The sequence below is a fragment of the Aphanomyces invadans genome (assembly GCF_000520115.1).
Source record: "Aphanomyces invadans strain NJM9701 unplaced genomic scaffold supercont1.2, whole genome shotgun sequence".
Lineage (NCBI taxonomy): Eukaryota > Oomycota > Saprolegniomycetes > Saprolegniales > Verrucalvaceae > Aphanomyces > Aphanomyces invadans.
In genome coordinates this window covers 40,702-66,785 of record NW_008580147.1, presented here as the reverse complement: position 1 = coordinate 66,785, position 26,084 = coordinate 40,702, and the positions used below count along the sequence as shown (strand labels likewise).

The 26,084-nt window shown below is 55.9% G+C and overlaps 1 protein-coding gene across 1 annotated transcript in view; it reads right to left on the bottom strand.

Moving 5' to 3' along the window:
• H310_00849 (hypothetical protein) overlaps positions 1–26,084 on the bottom strand; it is a gene marked incomplete at its 5' end in the record, with an annotated part of 30,538 nt that overhangs the window by 1,723 nt on the left and 2,731 nt on the right. Inside the window, one exon of the mRNA XM_008863779.1 lies at positions 42–26,077. Within this exon, the coding sequence (XP_008862001.1) occupies positions 42–26,077 (26,036 nt within the window). The remainder of the gene's footprint in view (positions 1–41; positions 26,078–26,084) is intronic.

Below are 26,084 nucleotides of genomic sequence, written 5' to 3'. Positions count from 1 at the left end.
GTCAGACACATGCAATGTACGAGCCGACCGCGGCTGCTTACGTTGGGTCCCAATTCACGGGTAACCTCCACTGCATCGATCGTGCAGAGTGCTTGGAGCGCTTCTTGGAGCTTGATCGCCGAAATGTCAAAAGGAAGCTCGTCCGTCACTTGGTTGTCAAACATCAATTGGAACGTCCCGTCCAAGTAAGGAAAGGCGCCAACTGACGGCGCCGACACGGAAATGACTTCGACGTCATTCATCCCAGTGGAATCCGTCCACTTGACCACTTGATTGCCCTTGGTCGCGCCGGTGTACCATTCGACATTGAATTTCGTGACGTTTTGTCCCCCGGTGTCGACGGGGTCTTGCCACTGCACGAGGAGCTGCGTGTCCGACACCACGTCCACACGAAGGTTCGACACAAGACCAGGAACGTGGTGTGTCGCCTGCACCGACGTCGGCGTAGGAATAGTCAGGACGCCAGATCCAGCGACATTGTGCGCCGCCACACGCGCGTACACGCTTTGGCCGTTGTTAAGAACGTTCAACTTGACTTGATTCATCCGCGTGACTGTTGCCAAGGGAGCCAACGTCGCGCGCAACTTGTAGTCGTTGGAGTTAAACGTGAGCAAATGCACAGGGACGCCTTGCGTGAACGTAACGAACCAGTGGAACCCGTTCTTGGCCACCGTCCGCGAGACGTCCACCTTGCATGACAGTGACAGCTGCTCAATCGCAGCTTTGACATCTTGCGCAGTCGCTGTGACAGGGATATCGCTGGATTTTTCGAGTCGATACGCGTTCACGTACGAGTTTTGAATCTTGTTGACGACTGGCGCGACCGGAGTGGCACCCGTGAACGCCCCACAACCGTTCGATCCCTGGTCGACAACTTGCAATGTGGGCAATTTCCCTCGGACACGAACACCCGTGAACGTAATGGTGTACACAGCCACGGTTGGGTTCAAATACAGCGTGCGGCTGACTTGGACTTGATCGATCGACGGCAACGTTTCCAACTCGGCTTTGAGAGCAGCGCTGTCGGCCAGCGCGGCTTGCGCTGTCACCCCCGATGCCCACAAGAGACAGCCGTACTGGGCATTCACGTTGGCACCACCATTACCGCCGACCAACGTTGTGGCGGTCACATCCGCTCCAAATTGAAGTCGGAAACCACCGACACCTGTGGTAAAATCGCCTGCTCCTGTCGAAATGCGGATCGTTTGGATTTCTTGGGTCGCATATTGCAACGTCTCGTATGAGAGACTGGACGCCAGATGCGGCGAAGCGATGTCGCCGAGTGGTAGGACGGACGCTGTGAGGCCAGCGCAGGCGCACGTCGTACCCACACATGGCGTCCATACCCGTGCGATTTGTCCGGTGTAGGGATCTCCAAGACGGAAGTAGTCCCTGCACCCTAAGCTTGAGATCGTGTTTAGAGTGCTACCAACGTCATTCCATTGTCCTTGTAGCGCATTGCCCGACGCAAGAGCCGCGTCCAAGTTGGTGAATGGACCAAGCGCGGTGTCCAACTTGAAAAGTGGCATTTCTAAGATGGAGTACCCCGTGTACGTTGCGATCGCCCACGGATTCGTCTTGGAGCAGATCGGGATGGCACTTGGCCCCCAACGCACGTAGAGCGGATCCGTCGCCCCGGGACCAAAGTTGGCGAAACACTGGTGCGACACAGAGATCGTCGTCGCTGTGGGAAGTCCCGTGATAACCATCAAACAGTCGCGGACAACAATGCTTGTTCCAACCACAAGAACAAGATGGTTGTTTAGCGCTGGCGTCACAGTCATGATATTGGCCCCAAAGTCGAATTGCGTCACTGTCACTCCCGGCACAGCGTACGACGTGGTTGGGTCCAAACAAACTCGATATTCTTCGTTTGCAATCTTGATAAATTCCCCCCGGGCGACCAGTTTGGTCAAATCCACCGCGGCAACGCCAACAGGGTTCGCTTGAGTGATGAAAAAGCTGTTCGTGAGCAGGTTGAAATACCCCCCGAGGTCCACGTTGAACATGCCATAGTAATTTGACAGCGACAGCGTGAAAAAGCTCGTGGGGTCGATTGGTCCAAGCGCAGCGGCAGTGGTCACGCGCACAAATTTGTTCTGGGGCAAAAGGGGAGGGAGCGCCGTCGCGACCTGGAAAGTTGGGTCGTTGCCATATTCGACCAAATATTTGTCCACGGCAGCTCCACCAGACACATCCACTTCGTCATAGGTTAACTCGACTTGAGTTTGACTGAGCGATCGTAGCCACACATTTTCCAACATGTCAGGAATGCCAATTGGGGTGTACGACGGCGGTGACGGAACACCATACATGCCGTAACCTCGGTCGTTGGCAGCTTTGACGTACACGAAATACGGAGTCCCTGGGGTCAGACCGGTGAGGACGACTGAGTTGGCCGTGAACGGGATGCTCTGACTCCTGTAGTTGGGTGGGCTAACTCCTGTCACGCCAGTTGACGATACAACGTTGGGAGCAGTGCCCACCAACGCCAACGAGTTCACTCGAAGCACATTTGGAGAGCTGAGCGGACCCAATTGACTTAAAAACGTCACTGTCCACACAAAGTTGTTGGTCGATCCAGTACGTGATACGCGTACGCGACCAATGCTGGGCAGGTTTTCGAGGGCAACTTGTAAATCAGTTGGCAGGACGTTTGCCGTCAATCGTTGAGTTCGATGCTGGCGGTACAACACAGCGCCTTGGACGGTGTTTCCAGTGTAGGCTGCAGGGGTGATTGCAAGAGCAGCTTGAGCTTGGTTCAGCCATGCTGTAGCATCTGCCAACGGCAAGCTCGATGCAGAAAAGATGCCATTCGCAGCCACCAAATACGTCAAACCATTGATGGAGACCATATCCCCACGCTGCAAAATTCCCGTCAAGTCGACCGACGTCGTGATGTAGTTCTGGCCGTTGACCGCATTGACCACACCTGGCAACGGCACGTTCGTCGGGCCAAACGCCACGGTAAACTTCCCTCCTGTGATCGTGCCTGTCGATGTCAAAATCTGCTGCGTTTGAATGCCAAAGTACGGCACGGCCACGGCCTTGGTAAACCATTCGACCAAATATCCTTGGATGCTGCTCCCGGGACTTGTGGGCGTGTTCCATGTCACTACCATCGACTTTCCAGTGGTGTCGACACCACCTGACAACGTGATCGTGTCGACAGCGGGCGGCTTTTGCCGCGGCACAGCGCTTGGAGGTGCCGTCGCGACAGGAGGACCGGCGCCAAGTTGATTATTCGAACAAAACACCCGCGAAAAGTACGTCTGCCCCGCAGTCAACGACTCGATCGAGTACTCCGCTCCGTTTGCATTCGTTCCATACAACGTCATCGAGCCCAGCGGCGTCCCGGACGGCCCATTATTAAATGCTGACGTGGAGTCCCATTCGACCGTGCAACTAATGATGGGTGCGCCACCCGTGAACGCCGCGGGTTGGAAGGATACCAAGAGTGACGTTGGTCCCGTGACATAAAGCACAGGCGGGGAAGCGAGGTTGTCGAAACTGGCTGGCGGAGATGGAAGACCATACGGCACCATGAAACTGGTCGGCGCCGAAAGCCGCAACAGTCCGTTGCCCCGAGCTGTGTACGCGGACACGCGAACGTAGTACGAGGTGCCGGCCACGAGCCCCGAGATGCGGCTCTGCATCGGATACACCGTGGATGCTGTCACAGCGACGGTATTGCACACGTTGGCGTTGCAATACGAATTGCCGTTGAGATTCCCATTCGTTTTGGCGAATGCAATCGTTCCAACACCGTTGAGCGCAGTCAAGGCATTCGATGCTAGGGTGAACATCGGGACAACTCCCACGTCCGAAACAAACGTGACGCTCCACGTCTGTTCGTTGTTGCCCGAGAGACCAGTGGTGGTGACGACGACTTGGCCGATGTTGGGCATGTTTTGCAGGATCTGGGTCACTACCCCCACGGACGCATCGGCTGGAATTGCCGAACTCACGGCCACTGATTTGACTTTGCACAGCGTGCACGCGGTGGTGTCGAGTTGGACTTGAAAGCTGCCAGTCAAAGTTCCGCCCGAAGACGCGGTCGTCATGGTTTGGACCGTCGACGTAAACGTGCTCCAGTCTGCAGTGCTCCATTCAACCACGTATTGCGTGATGGGCGCGCCGCCGTCACCATTCACATCTGTCGACAGCACCGTGTTTGGTGGCATCCACGTCACAACTAGCGACGTCGTGCGATCCACTGCCAAGGCCGACGAGTCCAGCGCAGCCACTTGCACTTGTGTGGGGGGATCCGACGTCACGCTGGGGGTAATGGTTTGAAATGCCGCGACGGTGCCCATCCCGAGTGAGTTGTGTGCGGTCGCACGAATGAAGTACTGCGAGCCCATCATGAGCGCTGGGACTGTCGTAGCAATCCAATCGTTCTCACCGAGGCCGTACGTTTGACCTGTAAAGTCCAAACACGTGTAACCTGGCTGCACGGCAACCTGTGTGGCACTGTTGATGGTGGCCACTTCGACGACGCAATTGAGCGACCCCGCCGCGATCGTATACCTTCTTCCAACAAACAAACCTGCCGTGGTTGTCGAGACTGTGAGCATGCTTGTCTGCAGTGTCGTCACACACGTGGCACAGATCGGCGTCAACGTGTAGCGGGACGTCGGCCCAGTGGCTTGTAGCGTGACGCTTCCCTTGTTGGTCGAATCAAACGTTGACGTGGTGTCCCATTCAACAAGGAACCTGTCGACTGCTTCAAGGCCATGCCAGTACGAGGAATCGCGGACGAGGACGTCGAGCGTGTTTTGAGTGAAACCATTCGCGTTGCCGCTGCCAGATACCAACTGCATTGGCAAGAGCAGGGTCGGAGCGGCCGGCAGCTGCCTTGTCACAATGACGTTCGCCCCAGGCGAAGCCACACACTGGACGACGGTGTTGTCGCAAGTGGGAGTTGCCGCAACTGCAATACCAACGCCAATCACGTTGACCGCGCGCATTTGAACTTTGTACGCAGTGTTTGGCGCCGCGGTGACTTCGACAGAAAAGGGCGTGGTCAACGTGTCTACTGGCACTTGTACAAGTCCACTACCTGCGCCATGCAGGTCGGTCATGAACACTGTTTGACCTGTGAAGCCCAAGCAACCATGGTTGGGCTGAACTGGTACTGTTCCTGTGGCTCCATTCCACGTCGGGACGGCCGCCACCACCATGATACACGGAACGGGGCGTTCCAGGCGGAACATGTCTCCCACCTGAAGTGTCGTGACTTGGGCATTGATCGTCAGCACATTCGACGCCAGCGCTGTCACGCACGCGCCACACACGTCAGACGTGGCAAAACTGTCCACAGAGTACTCGATAAAGTATGCCAAAACAGGTGAACCATTCGTAGTCGTCGGAGGGCTCCAAGTCAGCCGCAGCACCGAACGATCCGTTGGTTTGGCAAACACGAGCACGTTTGTTGGAGGGGGAGGCCGCGCGACAGGGACAATGGATTTGTCTGCAGGGCACCCGCCGGGGCAAAGCGTGGGCATTGCAACTTCAGGTACACCAGTCCCGACATCATTTTGAGCCGACACGCGAACGAAATACGACCCGCCAGGGACCAAAGTTCCTCCTTCAATCGCAGTTCCCGACCAAACAGTTCCAGTGAGCGCTGTGCAGCCACCAGAGCCATCCACGGAAGCTACTTGCAGCTGAGGCACATTGCCCGTGACAAGGGCGCCGGTGAACGTTATGCGGTACATGGTCGCACCGAACGCAGGCCCAGGTTCTTTTGTAACAACAACCGCATCGATGTTCGTCAGTGATGTGAGGGCGGTTTCCAGCGCTGCGCTTGTTAGCGTCGATGATGCCAAGCACGCCGTTGTCGGCTGCGCGTGGATGGAAAACGTGCCAGTTGTCAGCGTACATGAAAACCCAGGCAGCACCTTGACAACATTGGCTTGAGACACGGCGACCGCCGCCACCGTGAATGCACACGCAGCGCCAGCCTTGTCGACGATAAACTTGACGTTTGTGCCTAGTTGAGAACGCAGGTCCGGGCCGTTGTACGTAATTTGATTCAGAACAGGGTCCAGAGTCACGGTGCAAGCAGCGCAAAGGGACAAGGGGTAAGTCGACGTATGGACCAACTGGAATGTCCCAGCCGTCGCGGCAACGACTAACGTTTGGACTTCAATGCCAATGGGAAAGTGGCACGCGGTCGTTGCGCAGGATGTCACAGCTCCAGCACCATCGTACGTACTAACAGGATACGACTGAAATGTTGCGAATTCTGACTGCGTACTGACATCCACGATGTACGCCTTGATCGATGCGCCGCCGTCACCTTGCGCAAAACCCAAGGCATTCAGTGTTGGCTCCTTCCACGACAAATCCAACTGCGTCGCAATGTTGAGCGGACTCACAGTCACAGCAACATTCGTGGGTTTGTATGGACTTTGCGCCGTTGGAACGATTGGGCTACCGGTCGCGACGACTGCTGAGCTGTAGCCCTTGGCGGACGGGGCAATTTGTCCGTTGTAAGCAGACACGCGAACGTAGTACGTGGCACCTGTTGTGAGACCAGGGATCAAAAAGCTCGTGGTCGACCCGTCCACAACCGCACTAAACGCATGAGCATTGGTGAAAGTGGTGCCGACTTGAACGGGAGACATGATCTGATAGTCCAAATCCCATTCGATCAAATACTTCGTGATGCCAGTGACGTATTGCGGAGGCCGCCACTGCACGCCCAAGGTCGTACTGGACACCACCGTCACTGTGACACTGAGTGGAACATCAGGTGCCGCGGCGCGTGGGGTCATTGAGAGCGGCAACGGGTCGCTCCCAGCCACAACGTCGGCAATGTTGAAGTCTGTAGCAGCAACGACTCCCGCTGACACCATGACAGACAAGGCGCCGAGAGAACTTGGCGCGATATTGTCCACGGACGATGTGGCAAATGTTATGAACCACTCGATGCGGAAACCGTCCGTGTCGACACCCGTGGCATCGACAGTCGCGAGCAACGGCCCAGTGGAGTGATCGCGCCGGGTCACAAACACCGCGCCAACGTGCACAAGCGACTGCAGCGCCGCTTGGATCTGGTCGGCACGGGCGTTGATCGGTACAGCAGAAGTTGCCGTGGCATAATTGGCAAACGTAAACGTGAACGTTTGGATCGCTGCCGCGAGGATGCCGTTGATATTGGCGTGGCTCACGACCACCCGCGTGACGCGATTGTTGGCGTAGTATGGAACTGCCGTCGTCGGGTCACTGAAGCCCCCAGCGCTGTACGACATGACACGCACGTAGTAAGAGTTGGCTGCCAAGAGGCCCGAAATTGCGTAAGTGTATCGAGGTTTTTGAGACACGGCTTGAATTGTGGCCGATCCAGAAGTGGTCGAAGTCATTCCAAACGACGGCGACACGTCCCATTGCAGCTTGTAGTTTGCGATTGTCGCGTCAGGAGGGGCGTCCCACGCAACGGCAAGTTGAGTGCTGGATAATATTGATGCCTCAGCGTTGAGCACTGGCCACGGGGCGACGAGTTGTGGAGCGACGTTGAACGCATTCAACTGAAACGCACTCGTACTGAAACGTGTCTGGGTTTGGACTCGAACGAAGTACGGAGTCCCAGTGCGGAGTTGGGGGATTATGTACTGGACGGGAATGCCTCCCTGAACCACCTGTCGAATGGACACACACGGCGTCGTTCCGGTCAATGAGCCACCACACGCAAGCCGTCGGGGGATTCGACCAGCCACAGTCGTAGCCAGTAGCAACGGCACGTTTCCATCCGACCTGGAAAACGAGATGCGCCACTTCCGACCATACGTTTGCCGAGCCAAAATCGACGACTGCGTCTCGTCGGTGGTCGTCACTGTGACTGCCGAGACCGTTGACATGCCATGCAACGCTTTGGCCACAACGTCGGCGGAAGCGTCAAAGGGAATGTCGACCGAACTTTCACCTGAAAAAACCAAGTTGAACGTTCCCCCTAGATCTGCAGCACCTGCATGGGCAAACACTTCTTGCACTTCAGCTTGAGACTCCACAACGATGCTGCCTTTGGTGAGGGGGCTGAATGGCGGATTCGTTCCGGCAGTGATCTCGGCAACGGTGGCAGATACTGCGGGACCTACCAAACTAGACGATTGCACCGATAGAAGCGGCAAATTTCCAGGGTTTGCGTTGAACGTGACTGTCCAAGCGTACCCAAACGAGACAAGAGCTCCACGGGTGACGCTAACACCAGCCACACTCGGCAGTGCATTGAGTGCATCAGCCACCATATCGGCCGTGGCGTCCCATGGTATATTTGTTGTGCGGTACTTTCGAAAAGCCAACGTGAAGGACCCAGACACCGCTCCGGTCGCATTCACAACAACGGATTGCACTTCGTACACCCCTGGAGTTGTGTCCCATTCCACAGTGTACCCTTGAATAATGGATCCACCGTCAAACAACGGGGGCGCCCACGACACAGCCAAGGTCGACGTCGAGTTTGCTTCCACAACCAAGTTTTGCGGCGGCCCGGGTGGCCATTGAGGGGCTTCGATTGGCGGCGTGCTGTACTGAGCACTGCCAAACGCGTTTTGAAACCCATTCCATGCCGACACGCGCACAAAGTAGAACGCACCAACAAGCAATGACGGGATCTTGTACTCTACCCGTGGCTGCAACGCGTCAGGTGACACCGTGACAACTTGCGCACCGTACAACGAGCTGCTCATGGCTGGCAGTCGTCCTGGCACTTCCAGTACATTTACGGACACGGCGGCCGTTGGATTGGACGAGTACAGGCCAGTGCTGCCGACAACGATGAGCGGAACACTTCCGAGTCGGGTCAAAAACATAATGTTCCAAGTAATGCCCAAACCGCTAGCAAAACGAGTGACCCAAACGGTGCCTGTGTTCCCCAAGGCTTCGAGCGATGACTTGACAGCCAACGACGTCGCGTCGTACGGAAGTGGAAGGGTCGTTTGGCCATCGAACGTCAGCGTGAATGTGCCTTGGAGGTTTCCAGCATTCGTGGCCACAATCACGCTCTGCTCTTCAAAACCGTTGTATCCTGCAACGTTGGTCGAGATCGAGATGGCCGCACCCGTCCCCGTCAAAGTCGCTCCAACTCCTGTGGTTTTTGTCACGTCAAATGTTGCGTAGTTTTCAGTGGTCAAGATCGACGCCACGAGAACCGGAATGTCGCCATTGTGCGCAAGGTTCTCCCGATTTGTCAGGAAGGTCACGAGCCACTCGAATCCGTTGCCGACTGCATTGCGTTGGACGCGTACCGACCCAATTGTGTCGAGACTTTCAAGCGTTTGCTGCATACGTGAGGCAGTCATATCGTAGGCGAGCCAGGGGGTGACCGCACCCCCAAAGCCAAGACGGAAGGTCCCGCCCAAATCAAATGCTGACGCAGAGACAAGAATTCGCTGAACCGCCTGTCGAACGTAGAGCAAGTCGGACGTGACGAGACCCGGCGTCGCAGCGATCGCGCTTTGATCCATGCAGTCCCATTCAATCTTGTACTTTGTGATCGGTGCCCCACCGTTGTCGTGCTGCGTAGAGAACGAAACGACCAGCGTTGCGTTGTCGCCAGGACTCAACTGCACCAACGACGGCGGCGTTGCAAACGTTTGAGGAATCGTCGACAGCGGCGACGGGACGCCGGCGTCGCTAGAGTACCCAAATGTATTGTACGCGTAAATGCGTACGTAGTATGGCGTGCCCTTGACCAAACTCCCAACGATGGACTGGCAAGGCGTCAACACGCAATCCACGCCAGGGACCACGACCGACACAATGTCGGACCCGAGGGATCCGCCATCCAGTCCTGCATTGAACGTTGGCTTGGTGTCCCATTCGATGCGGTACTTGGAAATGGCATTCCCGCCATCGCTTTGAGGGTGCGACCAGTACACCGTCAATGTCGACGCTGACCCAGTGACAACCTTGACTTGCAGGGGCCTGGACGGAGGTTGCTGCGGCGGAGCGGTCGGTTGAGACAGTGTTGGAGCGTTGTATCCTCGGTTGTTATAGCACGACACACGCGCGACGTAGGGGATCCCTGGTCGTAAATTTGAAATATGGTAGGAGAACGGTCCTGTGGCGTTGATGTCGGCCGGGACTTCGACACTCTGAAGCGTTGGTGGCGCCACGCCTGGCACTGTTGTGCCAAGCACGGCAGTGAGGCTGGCACTGGTCGCACCACGGTACGGAGACGCCAAAGTCACTTGGTTTGTTGCGACAGATGCAATTTTGTACACAACGCCCGCGATTTGCAAGTACATGCCGGAAACGGCACTCGTCTGGATGCCGACAGACGTGACCGTGGTGGAATCTTGTGTCACTCCTGCCGTGATGGAGGAGGCTCCAACGTGTGCAGGGTCGAGATTGGCTCCGACATCGAATGCCAAGTTCGGTGACGACAAGTCGTTGGCACCGACGGAAAACACAATTCCGTTGGGAGTTTCCGTGACAAACGAAATGCTCCACTGGTAGCCTCCGGACGTTAGTCCAGAACGCACGACCTGGACGCTTCGCAAACACGTCAAGCTGGCTAAAGCTTCAGACAAATCCGCTGCCGAGATGTCGACGGCGAGAAAATCCGTTGTGCATTGGCCATACGTGAGCTTGAACGATCCTGTGACAGCTTGGGCGTTGAGAGTGTCAAAGATCTTGAGCACCTGGACTTCTTGCGTCCCAGGTCCGGCTGCCTCGTACCACTCGAGCAAATACTTCGTAACAGGGTTACCCTGCGGGTTAACTGTGGGCAGCCATGACAGCATAAGTGATGTGGACGCGTCCAAGACAGAGTGGAAGCCATTCGCTTCGAGAGCGCTCAACGTCACCCCCCCAGCGACGTCGATCACGTCGGCATGCAATCGAGGAGTCTCCGTGAGCGGCGTTGCGATCGGGCTACTCAGTCCCATGATGTTTTCTGCTCGAACGCGGACGTAGTAGAGCACGCCAGGAGTCAACCCCTGCATGGTGTACTTCATCTTGGTGGATGCTGGAACTTGGGCCGCAAAATACGCTGGCGTGTTGGAGTATTGCTGAATTGACCCGTTGAACGATGGGATTGTGTCCCATTCCACCATGTAGTTTGTGACGACGGCGCCGTTGTTCGTGGCTGGCGCCGCCCAGTACAATCGCAATGCTGTGGCTTTGCCAGCAACCAAATTTAACACAACCGAGGTTGGAGTACTCGGGACTGCCATGGGCTTCAGTTGAGTGACCACGGATGGCACGCCATAACCTGCGCTGGTATGGGCAGTCACGCGGACGGAATACCCTCCATTTACTCCACAATCGCCACGTTTTGTTGGAGGTGTGGCCAAAGCAGACTGAGTGAGGCCAGATATATCGTATGTGTATGGAGCGCCAGGTTCAATCATCAGCGAGACATCGGTTTTCGATCCTGCAACCACCGCCGTGCCAAGGACACTGTCCCCCGCGGCGCATGTGATGACATTGCTTGCAATTGTGCTGGGGGAACCGTTCACTGTAGTTGCGCCGTTTGCGCAAATACCAATGACCGTCGTGCCAGTCAAAAGGGCGCCGTCAACATTCAATATCGGCACTGGGGCAACTTTGGTCGTGAACAGAATGAGGTAGTCTCTCGTCGTTCCAGTGGTTGTCATGGTGACAGTGCAGTCTCCGGTGTCGGCCAATGCTTCGATAGCCTTTTCCAAGTCGGAGTAGACAATGTTATACGCCAGGGGGCCAGTAGTTCCCGCTCCCATCGAAAGCGTGAACGATCCACCTGTTACGGACGTGGCAATCTTCAGCGTTTGTTGCGCAGGTGCTCCGTACAGCAAAGGCTCCCACCACTCGACACGGTACGAGTCGACAATCGCCCCTCCATCGTCAGCGGGTGGGAGAAAGCTCAGGCGAAGCGACTGGTAGTCCAGTATAGACAGCGTCGGTGCCAACGGAGCTGTAGGATGCACACCAAAAGGAGAAATGGCAAAGGGGCTCTTTTGGATCGCCCCGTCAGGGTAAAACAATCGTTGCGTGGGGACAACAGACAGATCTTGCGATGCACTTGTCCACAGCAGCACGCACGTGGCCGCATCAGTATTTTCCCGGTATTCGATAGTGATGTCATACAAGCGACCTCCCACCAACAAGATCGGTGTTGCCGAGTATTGCACTGGCGTTGCCGTCGTCACGTCGTACTTGTCCAAGACAAGCGTGTGGTCAATCCACAGCCGCGCACCGTCGTCAACGTTTAGGACAAACGTGTACTCTTCCGAGAACGCTGGCTGAACGTACCCTTGCCACCGAACACTGATATAGTCTTTGCCCGTTGGAGTGATAAACTCATTCCATTTGAAATTGACGACTGCATCGATACGCGTCATTGCGGGGTCTCCCATCAACCACCGGTTGTTGTAATACGACCCAACCAACCCGTTAGGAAACGCGTGAACAACGTCCAACTGGTACGTTCCGGTTCGTGGGGTCAAATAAGCACCGACGTATTGTCCAGGACTCGAGTACGAGGCAAACCCTGTTACCGTGGCCGCTCCAGAGATTCGTGGCACGAAGTAATCTCCAAGCAATCCGGACTGCGAGCTGACGCCACCACCGACAGCAACCGGGCACGTTTCCGTGACTGTGATTGCAACTTGAGACCCCGTCAGCAGCTGGCCTTCGGCATATAACATGTCGAAATCCCCGTCCACGGACAAAAGCGTGACGGTCCACGAAAACGCATTGTTCGGTCCGGCGACCGGGGCCGCGACGTCGACTGCGTAAATGTCTGGCAATTGTTGCAAAGCAGTTTTCAGCGATGACGACGTGACCCCAAATGGCAAGTCGGCTGTCCGAGCGTTGTGAAACGCTACGTAGAACGTGCCCCCGATAGACGATTGAGCCGACGTAGCAATGACTTGAGTCTGACGGGCTTGACACGCGGTAACTGTGGCCATTGCTGTGCCCGTGCCGCCGGTGACGGTGAGTTGGGAAGCATCCGCGGTAAGGGATGCAAGGTCACCCACGTTCGAGTCAAACGTAACAATGTACATGAATCCAACCACAGTCTGTTTGTACACGTTGGTAGCTGCGTTCGTGGATCCCAGGTACGGAGATGAGAGCAAGATGGTGGTAGTGGAGATGCTCACGATCGTAAAGACAGGGCCCGACGTGGAGCCGAGACGGATCCAGTCGCCAACTTGGTACGACGCAGTCAAGTCGGGCGTCGTCAGCGTGTCCGAAAGGTACGTCGCGCTCACAGTATTGACCAACGTTTGAGCCGAATTTGTCGATACCATGACGTCGCCAATCGTGTCGAGTTTATCCAAGGCCGACTGCACCACGTTGATGCCTGCGTTCCATGGCAACGCAGGCGTTGTGGCGCCCCCAAATCCAATGGTGAACGTGCCACCCAATGTGCCAAGCCCATTGTCTCCTTGAATGTACGTTTCAATGATCTGCACTTCGGGGCGTGGCGTGCGAACGTTGATGAGGTTCCCATGCACATCTCTCGGCTCGATCAAAAACGTTGACAACGAATTGTACGCTCCGGTGGACAGCCCTTGCTTCCCCACAGAGCTGAGAGACCCGGGCCAGTATTGCACCGCTGAGTCGACTGCTGTTGTTTGGTTTGCCACAAGGGTTCCGGGGTCCACTGCCACGACAAAGGGAGACGACCCTGCAACACTTGTGATGCCATTGGAAGACACGATGCCATCTGAAAACACCAAAGCTCGAGGGCTGAGACCTCCCGTCAAACCGACGCCAGCAACTGACATGACAGGAAGGTTTCCCACCATTCTTGTTGATTGGATGTACTGGCCTTGCAAGTATTTCGCCGAGGACCAGAATTGGGTCTGTGCCGTGCCAGCAAGGGACCCGAGAAACGTCACGACCCACTCGAATCCAAACGCAGTCGTCGATGCCGAGACGGAGACGCGGATGGAAGAGTCCGTTAGAAGTTGCTGCAGCGCGGTCTGAACCGCTCCAGGGTTGGCGTTGTACGGAATAAGGCCCGTGGTCAAACCATTCCACGTCACAGTAAAGCTGCCACCCGTCAATGCAGTACCTCCACCAGACTCCACTCGAATGACTTGGACTTCATTCACCATTGCTTGCCCCATGTTTGACGATGTCTTGATGTGCGATTTCGTTCCGTCCTGGATTGTGGCAACGACGCAGGCTGTGCTAAACACCAAATCGTTGTTCACGATCAACTGGGGAACGTCCCCAACGTCCGACACGAACGTAATTCGGTGGACAAACCCATTGTTCACCGACGTCCTTGACACAGCAACGGGTCTGCCGCGGATGGCCAACAACGCGCCTGCAACTTCATCTGCGGTCGAGTCCCATGCCAAGGGAATCGTCGTGTTCGTGGGTGGGAAGGTCAGCGTGAACGTTCCCGCTTGTTGTGTGCTCGAAGCAAAGTCCAGCGTGAGCGATTGAATTTCAGGAATCACGGCCATCGCTATCACCAGTGTGTTCGGCCCAGACATGTACGGGGTGTAAGTGACATTGTACAGCCCGTTGCCAGCGTAGACAACTTGGCCTTGTACGATTGCCGCATCGGAATACGCAGTTCCGGAAGGAATGAGTCGCACATCAAAATAATCCCTCGAATCCGCATCTTCCTTGTTGTTTCCGTGGGTGTCCTTGGCTTGGATTGAAAAGGACGACATGTTGCCAGCGATCGCACGCACCAACCCTTGTCCAAATGCAGTTGTGACGGCTGGGTTGGTCGCGGCAGGTCGAATGGACAACGTTGAGGGGAAGCCACTCAATCGTTGTCGAGGAACACCAGCCCGAAGTCGTGCAACGGACACAACTGCGGAATTGCCAGTCAGCGACTTGGTGAACTGAGGAACGAGCAAGTCCAGAGGGCCTTCGTCGGGGCTGCGGTCAAACGTAATCGTCCAAGTACAACCAAGAGTCGGGTCGTTACCGCTACAAACTACAGGGGCAACAGTCGTACTGCCGACCGGAATGTTTGAGCACCCTTCCAACGCAGCTTTTATTGCGGCAGCATTCGCGTTAAATGCAATCGAAGGAGTTGTCGCCGTCGCTTGTTGGTTGTTCGACAAGCCCTTAAACGTCAACGTGAATGAGCCGCCAAGTGCCGTGGACGAGCTGGTTGTCACGGATTGAACCTCTCGTACTTTGGGCATCGCGACCTCCAATGCGTACGTCCCCTTGACTTGCGGCACAAAGTTGACCAAATATTTGCCCGTGTTAGCGCCTGCCTTGAACACACGGACAAACTGGGCATCCGCCCCAGCATAGACGCTTGCAAGAGGCACTTGCAAGTTGTCCAAGACTCCGAGCACCGTGTCCACAGTGTGAATCTCTTGGCCCACGACGATGGTATCGCCACGGACGAGCGGATTGTCCGACGGAACGTTTCGGAAGTCGCTGCTGGTGGCAGTCAACACACTCGACCCTCGTGTTACTGTGGCGGTGCCCAAATACCGCCAATCTAGGGGCAAAACCAACGACAGCGCGAAGGATTGCGTGGCAAACGAACTACACCCGTGCGGCGACTGTACCGTGACCGTGGCAGTGTTGGACGCTGTGTTGAACGCTGTGGTGGACATTACGGTGAAGTAGCAATCCGTCAACTGCAACGGCGTTGTCGTGCCTGGGTTCGCATGAATTACTCGGAACCTCATCGAAGGAAGCAAGTGGCTCGAAACATCCGCATTCAATGTGATGACATCCGCGGTCAACGTTGTGACGCAACTAGCACACAACAGCGATGGCTGGATAGTAATTGGCGTGGACGACGTGATTTCGTTGACCCGTCCGATGCCAGCCCAGCCGGCAGTGCCAACGAGTGACACGTCCAGCTGATCGAGGCCAAAGTTGGTTCGCACGTTGTTCTCACGATCACGCGACGTGACGACAAATGTCACCGGTGCAAGGGCGGGGAATGTTGAATTCGCCACGTACGAGGCTGAGCTCGTGATGGCCATCATCTCGCCAGGATACACATTCACACTGAAGGGGCTGCGGTCGATGTGTCGATGAAAGAACAATTGCGATGTTGGTATCGGCACGAGAGGCTGCGTTGGAGTCCTCCAACTCAAGCCGAATTTTGGAAGCGCGCCGGCGCGGTACTTTATCGAGAATTTGTAAAATACACCCGCCACAAGTCGAGTCGTTCCGTCCGTGGTAGAACTGGTATTGCCGATGTGCTGGATGAGCACAGCTCCATCGAGTTTTAATGTGACATCGCCATCCGCCGACACAACAAACGTGTAGTCGTCCGTGGCAGGGACTGCGACTTCACCAACCCACGATACACTGAACCACTTGGACGGAAACGACGGGTTGACTAGATTGGGCGGCTGGGATTCCCCCCATGTGAAGTCGAGTGGTCCTTCAATCCGAGTGCCATCACAGTGCTGCGTGTTGGACAATCTGTCGTTGACGCAGTAAATTTCTGGCCTGGTGTAGTCCGGGTTGGCAAAGTAGGTGGCGAGTAAACCGCCTGAAAGGCGATGACGAATCGACAACGAGTGGTTGCCAAATACTTTGGGAACATACGACGCGGTGTAAGTGCCATCCGTGTTGGGCGTTGCCTCAGACACCGTGACAGGAAACGTTTGACCTGCCAATGCCAGGGACGCAATAAACCCTGCTGAGCCCAACTCAACGCTATTCGAGAGCGGATTGAGAAATGCGTCACGAGCTTGAATAACGAGGGACTCTGGGATGCCTTGGGTGGCCACCGAGTTGGAGTTGTGGGTGGTGTGTGGCCCACTGGATCGACCAGGGGCGACAAGAATCCGTGCTGGGGCCATGCATGCCTTGCCACCAATCGCAACCGAAAAAGTGTACAGCCCAGACACGGTCGGCGTAAACCAGACTTGGTACTGACCCATGGACACACTCGTCAACGCGTCCAACCCGCGTGTCGACTCGACGATCGACACCGACGTGATTCCAGCTCGAAGGTTTTTCGCCTGGAACGTGTTTGGATTGCCCAAGCTGTTGAACGTGATGACAATGTTGGCAGGAGTTGTCGCGGCACACACCGTGGCCTGTGTACTCGACACAGTAACTCCACCCAGAGCAACTATGGATGGCAGTGAATTCAACAATGCTTCCAGCTGGCTGATGGTTGTCGCTGCGTCCACATTGATCGAATCCGATTCGTACACCAGGTCGAATGTGGCGGTAGCCCCAGTGCACACGAGCGTCTGCTGCTCGACATTTGCGATCGTCTTAGTTGAGCTGGAACTAGCAACGCCGGTTTGAGTGCGCAGGATTGAAATTTCGTTGGTGGAGGCTCCCCACATCAACAGATGGACAGGTGCGGGAGTGAAAAACGTAATGGCTACCGGGAACGGGGAGAAAGGATGGCACACAGTCGTTGCACTTGGCGACGACACAAGGACTCCTCCCGGCACGAGTGGGGACAGAATTGTTTTGAACTGTGCCAACGTCAAAGATGCTGCCACCGTGATGGTAGTGCCCCCGTACGTCAACGAAAACGCGCTTGTTCCAACGCAGGTGAGGGTTTGGATGTCTTGTACTCCAGGATTCACGTAGTTTTGCTGCACAGTCACGCTGACAGCAGCCAAATCCAATACGTCCGATCTGTTGTTGCCAACAGTACCAGCCACCAGCTCCACGAGATCCATCGATGGCTGGAGTTGGCCGCTGTTGCTTGCGACCAACGATGAGCTGTCTACAGTCAGCAAAGCCATATTTCCCGAGTTTTGAGTGAATGTGATCGCCCACAACGATGTGAATTGAGGAATGTTGTTGCCTCCTTCTGTCGTCATGTCCAAGACATCATTGGAGACTACAACACCGTCAAGGGACACAAGATTGTTCAAAGCGTTTGCGACGGCGGTCGCAGATGCATCGAATGGCAATGCGGCGGTGGTTTCTCCCGCGTACGACATCGTAAACGTTCCCCATACTGGGGCAATGCCACCCAAGGCACCACCAACGTCCTTTTCAGACGTCAAGGTCATCGTTGCGCCGACCGCTGGAGAGTACGTCAATGCTGGTAAATTGCCTTGTGCCACTGTGAATTGGATAAACAAACGAATCCCACCGGCAGTACATAGTGCCGTCGTTGCTGTTTCAGTCGTCACAGTGACGGCTGAACCGACCAGCGTTTGAACCTGGGTCGCAAATGCGCCAACAGTGCTTGTTGCAAGAACGGTGATTTTGTTGGTGGGTGATCCGTACGACACATCGAACGACCCGGCGGTTGCTGGCGTCGCAGCCACACAAGTAAATGTTTGAATTTCTTGCCGGAACGACGTCACGCCAAGTGTGATCTGGCTCACAATCGCATTTGCGTTGGCCACGAGGAAAGGCAAGGGTCCTGGTAGGCCAGTGAACGTGACAAGGAATGGTTGGCCATTTGTGACAGCAGTGCCAGTCGCCGCAGTCACAGTCACTCCTCCCGCACCGATGGTCACAATATTTCCCAACGCAGTCGCCAGCGCAGTGTACGTCGTGCCAGTGGTGACAGTGATTGCCGCAGACCCTCGAAAGCTCAGCGTGAAGGACGACGCTTGAGGAAGTACCTGCTGGACAGTGTTCACGTTGGCCACGATAGCTGCACGAGTGCGTAGCACTTGAACTTCGTTGCGCCTGGCATCCTTGGCTTGAACGAGGAATGAAAACGGTTGGCCAGCAGTGGCGGGCAACGTCTCGAGGGTGTTGATTTGTGTGTAGTCGGGTGGAAGCGGTCGGGCATACCAGTTGCCACCGGCAGCGATCGAACTGAATCCGTCGACCACGGCATCTCGAACCGTCATTGTGAACGGACTGCCCAGAATGTGAATGCCATTCGAAGTAATGTTCATCGTGTAGACACCCGCCACCGTCATCGTGTAGCTCACTGGGTAGATCCCGCCGGATGCTGGTGTGAACACGGTGAGTGGGAACGCATACAAGCTGGCCGTGTTGGGGGGATATTCGACAGCCAGCTTGGCAATGGACCAGCTGTCGAGTCGAGACAGGAACGTGATGCTCCACACGTAATTGCCAGACCCGTTCAGAGTGCGAGACACTTGAACACGGTTGGACGGGTCCAGCAACTCGAGCGCATATTTCATCCCAACAGCGTTGATGTTTTGAGGCAGTAAGGCCGTGAGTCGTGGGGTTGACGTCGGCACGTATAAAGCGACGGCTGCACCACTGAAGGCGGCGCAACCATGATTCGCATTCACAGTGATCGTGGTCGAAGTGACTGACGTTGGTGTCAAGACACACGAGTTCACGGTGAACTTGGTGTTGACTGCAAGAAGACCAACAAGGTTGACGTTGACAGTGAGGACGTTCCCAGCCAAATTTTGGGCACAAGCTGCACAGAGCACGGTGGTAAACGACCCATACGTCAATTTGAACGATCCAACTTGTGCACTGTTTGGCGATGTCAAGACCTGGACAGCCGACGAAGTGTACACCGTGTCCAACGGAGATGCAATCGTGACCAAGAAGGCATCGGATCGGCCATCTCCTGTGGAAGGCGACCGAAGCGTTGTGGCGCCAACTCGTAGATTTCCATACGAATCCAATGCATAAATCGAGAACGAATTGGGAATGTTCGATGTGGACAGACTCAAACCTTGAGGTCCCGAATCGACTGCGTACGAGCTGGGGGGGTGCAGGACATTGTGGACAACTGTCAGACTTGACGAGCTGCCGATAGCACTGCACACTTGACCAGGGCACATCAGGATCGGTGAATTCTGGTAGTAAGTCAGCATGGTGTACACTCCTGCTTTGGGCACGGACAATTGGACGTTGTACAGCCCCATGGATTGGTACTCGAGCACGCTGCTTCGGTATCGCACGGTTGGGTCGGCCACGAGCACGATTCGAGTCTCAAACACGTCACCCCCGACTTCGCGTCGGTTGGCGTACGTATCCTTGGCTTGGATTGTAAAATTTGACGCTTGGCCAGCGATCATTTCGACGAGGCTGTCCATGTTTGGAGGACTTGCTCCGGTGGCTGTACTTGTTTGGGGCACGGTTTTGCCGGATGTCACGACCACTGTAAACGGACTGCACTTCAAAGCGACCCCCAATCCACAATAAATGTGCGTGCCCCCGATTTGCACAGACAGTTGGTACGTGCCACTGACGGTGGCTTTGTACGACACCAAGTATTGGCCTTGCCCCAAATATTCTGGGGTGCGGAATGGAGTGAGTTTTGCAGTTGTGCCCACGGTGCCAACGAGCTGCACGTCAAACACGTCGCCATCCCCGGTCTTGTTGTTTCCGCGCTGATCCTTGGATTGGATGACAAACGTAGCAACGTTGCCTGCCGTGGACCGTCGCAGGCCGTCGCCGGTGGCGGTCGTGTGCGGAAAGTCTGTCGCACCAGGGATGACATTCATTTGAAATGGACTGCCCACAATGTGACTTGGGCGATAAAACGCCGTCGACGGAATCACTTGGATCGGGACAAACGTACTGCTCCATTGAAGGCTCAAGTACGCGTTTCCAGTCGATTTGTGAAACTCTACACGGACGTCATGGTACCGATTCGCCACCAAGTTGAGCCTCACAGTCGTGGAGCTCGGGGCATCCGCCTCCCACGAGTCCACGACAAGGATGTGGTCCACCCACAAACGAACGCCGTGTGATGCGTCCAGGTAGAGAACATACTCGTCCGTGAAACTTGGCCGAATCTTCCCCCACCATCGGATGCTGACATAGTCTTGGCCGAACGTTGTGATTGGGGCTTGGCCCCACTGGAATTGTAGACGAGGGTCAATTTGATTTTGAACGGGAGTGTCTTGGAGCCAAAAGTTGTCGAAGTAGAGCGCATTGAGACCTCCAGGGAGAAGCTGTGTGACCGCCAACGCATACGAGCCAGGTAGGGCTGGGACGTAGTTTCCAGTGTAGCTCGGCGTGCCTCGCAGTTTCTTTTCGACAGTGAGGACAGGATTGTTGCCAGTCAGTGCCTTGAGCAAACCGGATTGCACTTCCGCCACGGTCACACTTGAGGAGCTCCCGAGCAACTTCTGGCTGCTTGCCACGAGTAAGGCGTTCGGACCCAGCTCAGTCCGGAACGTCACAAGCCACTGGAACTGTCCACCTGGGCTCAGTAAATTGCTACGTGTGACGTCGACGCGCCCCACGGAAGTCAGCGCTTCCAAAGCAGCTTTGACGTCTTTCGCACTGGCGTCATACGAAATGGGGGCAGATTCTTGGCCAAGAAAACTCAACGTGAACGTGCCATAGAGTGGTGTTGGATTGCCGCCCCCTGTCGTGACGGACTGCACTTGGTACTGATGTGGAAATGCTTGAAGCAGCGGCAAGTTCCCTACGTTCCGTGTGAACGATATCGTCCACTTGAACCCCACATTTATGTTGGCACGGGCCACGTCGACTTGGCTAATGCTTGGTAGTTTTTCCAGTTCCGTCTTCAGCTGCAGTGCCGACACATCGTACGGCAAGTTCAACGTCGTTTGGTCGATAAAGTTCAAGACAAACGATCCCGCCAGGGGGGACTGCCCTTTCACGACTTCATTCACAAACACGTTGGCGGACGTTCCCGTGAGTGTCTTGGCCGTGAGTTGGAGTGACGGAACGTCACCAACGAGGGTCGTGAACGTGATGAACCACGTTGTAAGCCCGGTCGAGCCTCCGTAGTTGACGCTTTGCGACGTCACAGTGACCGTGCCAAGGTTTGGCAGGGATTGCAATGCAGTTTGCATTTGGGTTGTCGTGGCAGATACGGCGACAGTCACCGGAGGTGCGCCCGCCCACGACACGGCAAACGTCCCTCCAATTGTGGTTACTCCGCCCGTTGCATCCAACCACGTCGAGATACTTTGGACTTCTTGGACAAAAGCTGTGTCTCCAGCCACCGTCACAGTCTGGATTTCCGTCGCCCCCTTGGCCACCTCGGTGAACGTCAACACGCCAGCTTGTGGAGTTGTAAATGTCGCGTCGGAGCTGACGAGCATCATCGAAGGAATGTCTCCCAGCACTGTCACAAACGTCACAGTGTACGTCCACGACGAAGCACTGTTGGTGACTCGGGTGACGAGAACAGTCCCTGCGTTGGTCAAGCCTTCGACGCATCCTTTAAACGAGAACGCAGCATTGACATCCGTGGCCGTCGAAAGCGTAGCAGCGTTCAAGGTGACCGTCGACGTTGAAACGACCCCACTCAATCGCGCCGTGGACATGTCTAGCTTTACCGTGAACAGCCCCGTCGGTGCTGTGATTGTGATGCTTTGGATTTCGTACGTAGCGGGGTTGTACGTGGCGACGCCGCCGTCGGCCACCCACGCGTGGGTCCCGTCCAGCACATTGGCGGGGCTCGACCACAATTCCGTGAAGAATGTGTCGCTCCCGACAAACCCCGATGCAGCGTCCAAATCGGTCACGACGTTCCCAGACGCTTTCTTGGGCTCAATTGTAAACTGGTTGGCACGGCCTTGAATGAACTCGGACACTGTGACGGATGCACTGCTGCTCACAAGCATCGGAGCATTGCCCACGTAATCTCGGAACGTAATGTACCACATCGAGTCAGCAACACCATTGACAGGCATTTTCGTAACGTGGACTGTGCCCATGTTCGTGGCTTGCAGCAGTGTAATCAAAACGTCCGCGCTTGTTGTCACGGAAATGGGACCCGTTGCAGCCAGAGTGCCGAACTTCAGTGTGAACGTTCCGGCGCCGAGACCATTCGTGGTCACTGTTTGGACTTCGTACACGACGCCGGCAATGCCAACACTCAGCGCAGTACCGGAAGCAGTTGTTGTCGCAGGACTTGCTCCCCCACGAGCGTCAATCGATGGAGTGGTTGGACTGGCAATTCCCGCCCCTGCCGCGTTAATCGCGACGACTGCATACGAATACCACGTATCAGTTGTCAAGTTGGCCGCTTGGTAGCTCAGCACGTCCGGTGCGTTGGTGCCGTCGTAGATGGCTTGCCCCGGAGTGCCTTCCTGAATGACTGTGACCACTCCAGTGGCGCCACCACCCGTCAGCCGACCCGACGTGACCTCGATAAATGGAACGTTGCCAAGCTCTGTCTGGAACGTCACCAACCAAGTGCCTGCGCCGTTGGACCCAGCAGTGTACGAGCCAGCGACATGCGTAATGCTGGGTAAGTTCTCCAAGTGACGCTTCAATTCCACCCAAGGGGTATTGAAAGCCAAATTCGGAGTTCTGTATCCACGGAATGACAAGGTGAAGTCGCCGCCCGCGACAGTGATACCGGCCGTGACCCGAGCCGTGGAATACGAATACGCAACAGATGCAACTGCATTGGCGAGTTGCTCGGGCACGACAATAAGCATCGGAACAGGTCCTGCAGTCCCCGTATACGACACCGTCCACGTGATGCCACCCGTGACCGCAACTTGACTCACCGCAACTGTAAGCCCCGTCGTGGCGATTTGAGTGGTCAGCAGCGTGTTCGAAATCGCCACGTCCAACAACGGTGTATCCTTGCCGTTCATGTTGAGCTTGAATTTGCCCGTCGCCCCAGTGATGGTAAACGTTTGGACTTCGGTAGCGGGAGGCAGAACGTTGATGGCGATCTGCTGCACTTCATTGAGCACTGGTGTGGGAGACGACAGCAACGCTGAGTTCACGCCACTGAATTGCCATAGCAGGTATCCTGTCAACGGCGAACCGCTGCATGACGTTTGGCTCGACGTGCACAGCGCAGGCGGAGCCCACGTCAGAGAAATGGATGTTGGTGACACATCCGCGACCACGGGAGCAGCTGGAGCATTCGGCGAATATGCCATCGTGACCGTCAAGATCGGGCTGTTGGCAGAGTACCCCACGGAGTTCAGCGCCCGCACGTAAAACCGATACATGTTTCCTTCCATGAGCGACCCCACCGACGTTGTAAACCCGTATGGAAATGTCCCAGTCAGCGTTTGCACGACAAAGCCAGCCCCGGCGTCCATGTAGACCTGGTAATCTGTAATGGGCGATCCGCCGTTGTCCGCAGGTGCTTTCCAGTTGATGAAGATCGTGCCATCTCCTTGAACAAGGGGCAGCCCAATGTTCGTCTTGGAGTCGCGCGTGGGTGCAGCAGGGGCTGTAGGAATCACAGGTGCACGGACCGTGTACGTAGCTGCATCGCTAAAGCTTCCAAAACAAGCTGCCGATGGATTTGCCGGCTGGCAGTACGTGATCGCACGAACTTTGACCGAGTATTGCTGTCCTGTGCTGATTTCGTTGTCGTTCGTTGTCACGAGCGTGTACGTTGTGGCGAGACTGTTGGCCCCGTCGTACACTAGCCGGTAGTTGTCGTTCCAATCCGACAGCCACAGCTCATACCCGGTCACAGGCGATCCGCCATTTACAAGCGGCAAGGACCACGATACTTGCATCGACGTGGCGGTGCTCGAAACGAGGACCACAGGGTCTGGTTTTCCTGGTGCTGTGGCTTGAGGAGCGAGTGATGGAGGGGTCGTGTACACTCGCACCCCATGGCCGAGCGCGTTTCGAAAGCTGGCGCGGGCGAAATACGAACGTCCCGTCGACAAACCTTGCAGACTTGTCACGAGAGGTACCCCACCCGACAAGTCGGTCAGGTCACGGACGTTGGCTGGGCCAGACCCAGGCGTGACTTCCGTCACGGTCACGACCGCGTTATTCGCAACACCGCCCGTCAGCGTGCCGACAAACTGGGGCACGAGGGGGCTGAGGTTGCCAGTGTTGCAAACGTTCGTGACTTGATCGGCCAAGACGCGACAACCCACAAACGAAACGAGCCACGTAAAGCCATCGACGTTCTGTGTGCGCGACACGCTGACGCGTCCAATAGAGTTGATCGATTCCAAAGCACTTTTGAGGGCGGATGCAGACAGGTATGGACTCAGCGCACTCGTGCACAGCGACGAGTAGCAAAGGGAAAACGCTCCACCCACCGACGCCGACCCCGTCGTGACGCGACTTGGGGTGACAGTTGCGGAAGTACTTGTGCCAGTGAGGAACGACGTATTGGTGGGCGTCATGAGCAACAGGGAACCGGCGCCGTAGGGGAAATTGCCTGGGTTGGAGGAAAACGTCACCGTCCAGACGTAGCCCATTTGGAGCGTTGGGCCCGTGCGAACCACAGTCACCGTGCCCAAGTTTGGCAGGCTCTCCAACCGCTGCTTCATTGTTGTGTCGGATGCGTCGAACGGGATCCAGTCCGTGACGCGACCCATGACGTTGAGCGTGAATTGACCATACACTTGATTTCCTCGCACGGACGGGGCGATGGCGCCCAACGTGGCGCCGTCGGCATACACCTGGATAGTGGCGCCGTTGCCAGTGAGGAGGTTGTTGGCCAAACGAAGAGTTGGAACGTCGCCACTGTTTTGAAACGTGATGCGCCACAGTCGTTCCCCCGCAGCAATGTTTGTGGCAGGTAGACTCGACGTTCCGTCCGTCACGGCAATTGTCAACCCAGCTTCGAGAGCTTGCAATGCTGTTTGCACCGCTGCCGCACTTGCGGTTGCCTGGATTGGGGCTGTTACTGTGTCGGACCCTCGGTTGTACACCAAAGAAAAGGTTCCGCCCGGTGGAGCTTGGCCAACGGTCGTTTTTGTAATGTCGATGCGACGATTCCCCGTCAAGAGTGTTGTGTTGGCTGTAAGAAGTGGCAAATCTCCAGCGTACCCCACAACGGACGTAAACGTGATAGCAAATCCGCCAACACATCCAGACACAGGGCATGGGGCGCATACCTGCGTGGCCCCACCCACAAACGCGACAGACACTGTGACTCCCACCAACTCCTGCAAAGTGGCTTTGATCACAGCCACAGAAGTCTCGCTTGCCAAGATCGGAGCTGTCGTGGCACCAAGAAATGCCAATGTAAACGATCCCCCAGACGCATCGCAGTTCACGCGCTGGACTTCGGTTGCAGCTGGTCCAACGTATGTGCTGACGAGGCGAACGAGTTGAACTTCACTCACAATGGCGGCTGCAGTCGTGATCGTCTGGACTTCATTCACCACCGGCACTGTGAGCACGACGCTCTGTACTTCGTCCACAATTTGTTGGGTGTCCCACTCAACTCGGTACGCGTCGACTGGGAGGCCGCCGTCTGACGGAGGAAGGCCCAGCGATACTTGGAGCGACGTTTGGTCCAACACAGACAACGTGACGTTCTGCGGGCCACGAGGAGGCTCTATGGC